This window comes from Juglans regia, chromosome 10 (genome assembly GCF_001411555.2).
Source record: "Juglans regia cultivar Chandler chromosome 10, Walnut 2.0, whole genome shotgun sequence".
NCBI classification, from domain to species: domain Eukaryota; kingdom Viridiplantae; phylum Streptophyta; class Magnoliopsida; order Fagales; family Juglandaceae; genus Juglans; species Juglans regia.
The window spans coordinates 13,570,186-13,576,816 of NC_049910.1; the positions used below are offsets into that span (position 1 = coordinate 13,570,186).

The 6,631-nt window shown below is 33.9% G+C and overlaps 1 protein-coding gene across 3 annotated transcripts; it reads left to right on the forward strand.

Moving 5' to 3' along the window:
* Positions 1 to 4,344: 4,344 nt before the first annotated feature.
* LOC109000308 (putative dehydration-responsive element-binding protein 2H) lies at positions 4,345 to 6,319 on the forward strand. 3 transcript variants are annotated; one of them, XM_018977140.2, is made up of 3 exons: positions 4,345 to 4,489; positions 4,580 to 4,621; positions 5,476 to 6,319. In XM_018977140.2, exon 3 carries the CDS (start codon positions 5,529 to 5,531, stop codon positions 6,108 to 6,110), a length of 582 nt encoding a protein of 193 aa, XP_018832685.1. In that variant the 5' UTR covers positions 4,345 to 4,489; positions 4,580 to 4,621; positions 5,476 to 5,528; the 3' UTR covers positions 6,111 to 6,319. The 3 variants fall into 3 exon arrangements, with proteins under 3 accessions (XP_018832685.1, XP_035551211.1, XP_018832686.1); XM_035695318.1 differs by having other exon boundaries at positions 4,353 to 4,489; positions 4,590 to 4,621; XM_018977141.2 differs by lacking the exon at positions 4,580 to 4,621 and having other exon boundaries at positions 4,353 to 4,489.
* The last annotated feature ends 312 nt before the right edge of the window (positions 6,320 to 6,631 follow it).

A 6,631-nucleotide genomic window follows, 5' to 3' on the forward strand; every position in this document is an offset into this window, starting at 1 on the left:
TCTGGACCTCTGCAACCTCTCTTATTTCTTTGAGCAGGTCTAGTTGTTTGCCGAGAGCCTGGTCATTCTCCGCCTGGTCAAAGTGGCTGGTCTGCTAAGTGGGTAGGCCAACCTCCGTGAGGGCGACTGCTTCACTTCCGAACATCAATGTAAAAGGTGTCTCCCTTGTTGGGGTCTTCATCGAAGTTCTATAGGCCCATTAGACCCCTGGAAGCTCTTTTGCCCACTCGCCTTTCTGGTCGCCTAACTTTTTTTTTCATGATCCCAAGTAGGGATTTATTTGTCGATTCTGCTTGCTCGTTTGCTTGAGGATGCCCAGGTGATGAGTATCTTACTTTTATCCCGAGTTCATGGTACCACGCCCTGTAATGCTCCGAATCGAGTTGCCTCATGTTGTCGGAGATTATAATGTTGGGGATCCCAAATCTGCACACAATGATTTTACATAAGAACCTGGTGACGACTTTGACTATTATGATGGCTAGAGCTTCTGCATCCACCCATTTCGTGAAGTAGTCTACCGCTACTATCATGTGCTTAGCCCCGCCCTTTCCTGGTGGGAACGATCTGACCAAGTCGACCCCCCACTAGGCAAAAGGCCATGGAAAGGTGATGGAGGATAACTTTTATGGTGGGCAGTATGGGACTGGGGCATACGGTTGACACTGAGTGCATTTCTTGGCGAACTGCTTCGTGTCCCTAAGGGCGTTGGGTCAATAATATCCTGTCCTCAGGGCTTTCCTTGCTAAGGCCTTCTCGCCCAAATGGTTACGGCAGTCGCCCTCGTATATTTTTGTGAGGACATACTTCGCTTCTTCGGATGAGATGCACCTTAGTATGGATGTTGTGAAACCTTTTTTGTACAAGACGTCGCTGATTTTAACAAATCGCGCCGCCTTCCTCCAGATCTTCCTCGCTGCCTCCTTTCCTTTGGGGAGCTTCCTTGTCTCTAGGTAGTTTTCTATCTTGATGGCCCATTGTGGCATCCCAGAGCCCACCTGTGTTAATGTGATTCTAACGGCTGGTATTTCGATCAGCCTCCTTTGTACCTCCTATGGTAATTCTGCATCATCTTTTGCTAATGCCGTCCTTTTCAATCTGTCTGCCACTAAGTTGTCCGTCCTTAAAATTTGTACTATAGAGAAGTACTCAAACTGATCACGGAGTGCGCCCTTTACAGGTATAACGCATTTTGTGTAGTTTCATTCTTTAATTAACCTTCTATCAGGTGAGCTCCACGTGAAATTGGCTTTTCTCGCCTGCGGCACATATGTGTAACCAACAAGACAAATTATGCTGCTTTTATGTGGGATCCTAATATGCTATTTTTACATTCTTAATCATATTATTGAGCTGATAAGACATCAAGAACAGTCCAAAGTGTTATTTATTTACCTGCTACTTCAGAAAATGCTCCATTGGTTTCTCGTATTATAATCCTGGACATTAAACGTGTGGAACTCATGCTATAATTATTGCTTGGCATTATTGAGAAAGCGTGGTTGAGTAAAGTAACACATTAACTGATATAGTGGGCCCTGAAGTTTTTGGACCCTTCTAATTATTATCTAGTAGGTGATAGTTATCTAGATGTAACTGGGTCATTTTTTTTTTAATATTCTCATTTTATCTTATTTTATTTAATTATTATAAATTTTTTAAATTTTTATATAAAATAAAATTAAAATTTTAATTTTTTAAAATTTTAAAATAAAAATAATATTAAAAAATATATTCTAATAATATTTTATTTAACTTTTAATTTTTATTTTAATTTATTTCATCTCATCTGAAAAACAAAAGGACTATTGAACACCTTTCTCTATTTTGATTCCTCATTTTTTCAAAATTTCCTACACCACACATTCTATTTGTTTTTTATTCCATTTAAATAATCTTTCTTAAATTTTAACAATATTAATTTTTAATAATTTATTTCTTTTCACATTTTCTCAACTACTCAATTATTTGTTGTCCTTGTGTTTTCAACTTTTCATATCTAACAAGATTTTTTAAAAATTATTTATCTCTCGAAGCAGTAATTGTTTTCAGAATTAGTGGTTCAGTAATGATAATATTTTTTTAAAAAAAATAGCCATTTTTCCCAAATGGTCAAAATTCAAAAAAAAAAAAAAAAAATCGAATTCTCAATGGTGATATTTTATCAAATTTCAGCTATAAGAAATATGACTGACAATAGGAAAAAGAGTTATTTTGTTGATAAAATAAAAAAATTGTAGAGAACTGTTTAGGGAGATAGGGTTGTCAAATGATTTTCCTATAATAATCATTGCGGGACACTTTTTGTAAAAAAAATAAATATAAATAGAAGTCATTATTAAAAATATTCATTTTGTATATATGATGTGATATTATATAGACCATATATCTTTCCAAATGAATATTAAAAATAATCAACCAGAATCAACTACGTAATAAATATAAAATATATATTATTATAATAATTTTTCTTTAACATTACTCTTACAAAAAAGGGTGAAATTTCTTCCTAAAATTTGAGCAATGAGCTGTGACACACAGCCAGATGTGATTGCTATGATGACTCATCTACTCTCTCCATAGCACGGGGAGAATTTCTTTCATCTGTCCTCTTGTTAGCCACCTACTTCCCCTCATCCACGTGATCATTAGAACTTGGGGATATTTTCTTTTTTCATCTACTTCTATACTATTTCTGTTTCTTTTGATGTTGACTGTTTAATTAATTGATCGGTTGTAATTGATAAGAGCATTTATATTGATCTATATATATATATAAAGTTATATTTATATAATATGATCTTAAAATTTTTAATATTAACTTATATATATATATTTAGTTAATTATGAATAATATTTATCTAAATTTAGATAATTACTATTCATTCTATAAAAGATATTTTAATCATTATTTATCTCTCTTCCCATTCTCTCTCTCACAATTCTTTCTTTTGCTCCCTCCTTCAACAACACAATAAACTTTTACCTACACGTTCATTTTATTATTATAATATATTATATATATTTTTTTCATTTTATTATATTTTTAATATAATATATAAAAAATTAATTTTAGTAAAAAATTAATAATAATAAAATAATAATATTATTTTATCTCAAATATGCATAAGTCAATGTAAGAATTTTGTTTGAATGACAAAATAGTTATGCAAAATATATGATTTTGCATATGCATATACATAGACTAATACTAATGCTCTAACCCTCCCAAATACCAAATACAAGAAGACCAAGCACAGGAGATTTGGAAAACCAATCCACTCTTTATAATAGAACCTACCACAATAATTATAAGAGTAATGCTATATGAAATTATGGAGTGTGCAAGCGTCGTGCAGTCGCTTTGAAAAATAGTATGATCCCTTATTAAAAAATTATTATTTTTTCATGAAAGTCCTGTATTTATTCATTTTTTCAAAGTGATTGAACGGCGCTTGACCACTCACGACTCAACTATCATTTCTTTAATTTTATAATAATAAGTTAAGTAATGCTAGATATAGTTTTAGATATGCAAATTCCGCGTGGCTTTTATTTATTTATTTTTTTTTTGTAAAAAGTGGGATTCATCATTAACAAAATTATTTTTTCATATGGGTCTCAAATTTCTCTATTTTTTTAAAAAGAATGCCTGAAACTTGCATACATAGGACTGCAAATATCATTTCTGTAATAAATTTTAGAGGATTGAAAAAGATTTCTTAGATTTTTGTCTAAACTTGAAGATTTTAAGTGGAATATATAGATATTAAATATAGTTAATGCTGTCTATTTCTTTTATGAGAAATGATATATACAGGCCTCAAACTCACAAACTTCATACAAACTCTTTATAAACAGTGAACCCCACTGCAGAGAAATATGAAAAACTCACTTTTTCTTGAAGGAGCCCTGTGCCCACAATTTTACAAAAGATTTGTACAAAATTTGTACATTTGAGATTTTTATCTAGTATTACTCTTCTCTTATATTAAAAGTCTTTGAATAAAAAAAAATTATACTCATCATCTTATGCACCACAGACCACATGATTATATATATATATAAATATTTTTTTAATAAATATGTAGTGTAGGAATAATGACTAGAAGAACTCAATTAACTTCATAAGAATAAAAAAAAAATAGTGTATGGGATATGAAATGAAGAATAGCAAAGCTCTTAAATAAAAACTTAAAACATCTTGATCCGTATTATGGACGCAATGTTATCATCTATGAGTAAGAGTCAAAGAACAAAGAGATCTCGGCCCATTACTACTATCATGGGCTGGGCTTCTAATTTGCATAACGGCGTATATACCGCGAGATTCTTTTGTTTGGCGGCGGCGGCATATAACAAAATCTGCAAAAGTCGATATCCTTAGGGTTTTCCATTTCTGAAATTCTGTTGCTTCGACATGTAGTTACCATCGCCCAGATCCAAGACTCCCCCAACCCCCTCCGATGAGCTCAGTCGGAGCCGCGAGGTATATAAGCACCCTTTAGTTCTTCGCTCTCTATCTCTCTCTCTCTAAGCCCTAACCCTAAAATGGTTTTTCTTTATATGTTTCTTGTAGCACAATCTAGGCACTGCCTCTGAGCTTCAGTGGCAATATAAGGTAACGGTTTTATTTCTATCTTTTCAAATTTGTTCCTTTTAGAGCCAGATCTAGCATAAAGATCAGTTTGGGTTCAAAATTTGAGTATGGACTTTTATCTTATGTTGTTGTTTACGCCTGGATGATACATTGTGGTTCCTAGATTGATGTTTAGGATGGCTACATCATTGGAAGTGTGCGATTTTGCTTCTAAGCTTACGTTTGAGTTAGTTTATTTCTTGGGGTTGCTATTGGTTCTAGTGGTCTATGTAGCTGTATGTTAGTGATCTTGCTTCTCTTGTTCATTGGGGGAGCTTCTGCATTCATATCTTGGGGTACCCGTTGGTCCAGTAGTCTTTCTTTGCCTTTGGCTTGTTTTTCCCCTTTTCTGGAGTGGACCTAAAGGAGTGGGCTTGGTCAATTAAAACATTCCTTTTTTGGAGTTGTGTACAATTCTACTTTTTTTTTTACCCTGCACTGTCTACATTCAATTTGCGTATCTATTTTGCACAAATGCATCAGTCGTGCATTATTTTTTTTTACTTATGAAAATATTTCATATTGAAGGCACTTCTCTCTTCGAAGGGAAAGTTCACCCTTCAGGCAATTAGAATTTTTGTAATATATTTTGCGTAGAAAAGCTTAAGCTCTTATGTAATTTTACAAGTGTGTGGTAGCCCGATTTTACACTGTAGTTTTCCATTGAGCCAGTTTGCTGCAGGGAAGCTTCTCTTTTGTCTTTGGATTTTATCCCCTGGTTATTGATCTGCTCTTACTTTGTAGTTTTAGCCCGTTGATAACTATTTAAGTCAATTTAGTTTTATGATGAATGTTTTCTGTTCTAAAATCAAAGTCAATCTTTCTAACATTTGCAGGGTAATCGACGAAGTTCTTTTGGCTTTTCTGTTCATTTCTAACTTCAATTTGCATGATTAAGTTGGATCAAACTCATACTAGAGGGGATGGATCTAAATCCCTGGCCTCCATACTTTCGAACTGGAAAGAATATAATGATCAACTCGATGCTTGCAACAATGAGGATAAACCAGTTCGGAAAATTCCTGCCAAGGGTTCGAAGAAGGGATGTATGAAAGGTAAGGGAGGCCCAGAGAACTCGCGATGTAACTACAGAGGTGTTCGGCAGAGGACATGGGGGAAGTGGGTTGCAGAAATTCGGGAGCCAAACAGGGGGAGTAGACTTTGGCTAGGTACTTTTCCTACTGCCATTGCAGCTGCACTTGCTTATGATGAAGCTGCAAGAGCCATGTATGGTTCCAGTGCCCGCCTCAATTTTCCCAACATTAAGATATCCTGTTTCTCGAAGGAATGTAGAAAAGATTCTTCTTTAGTCGCAATGGCACCATCAGGTTCGTCTTCAGTGGCAACTCCTGCTGGGTCTGAGTGCACTACAACATCAAACGAATCTGAAGTTTGTCCAACTCAGGGCATTGACCTGAACTCTATTTCCCCAAGTGTAGAGCAGGATGAGGGGTATTTGAATCAAGAATGAATTCATTGCCTCCTTCAGTGTTATGATGTATATTATTTTCATATTTCGACTTGGGTGATGACAAGAATTTATAACATATGTACTTTGATAGGGATAGATTTTGATTTAAAAAAACATATATTTTGTTTTTTGTTGTGTTAGTTACGTTCGGTGGGTTTGATCTGACTTCTCTAATCAGGTGATCATTTGATATCTGATGTTTTCTGATCCAGTATTTCTCTAATCTATAGCCAACAGCTGGTGTATAACGATGAGGCGGTGTGTTTCGAAGTCAAATTCACTGAAACTTACCGATTTTACTTGTAAAATTAGCCTCTGGACTTTCATGTTTTGACAAACAAATTTCTTAGCACCGGGTTGGAATTTAGGATACAAAAGTTATTTCAACTCATATTATCTAATCATTACAACTTTATTGCATAAAATTTAACAAATAATTTAATTTTTTAAAATTTTAAAATAATAATTAGATTAAAAAATAATATTTTAACAATATTTTATACAACTTTTAACTGTCTCAT

Bases quoted from the DNA above. Each gene is read 5' to 3' on its own strand.
- LOC109000308 (XM_018977140.2), top strand. From the start codon at position 5,529: ATGATTAAGTTGGATCAAACTCATACTAGAGGGGATGGATCTAAATCC.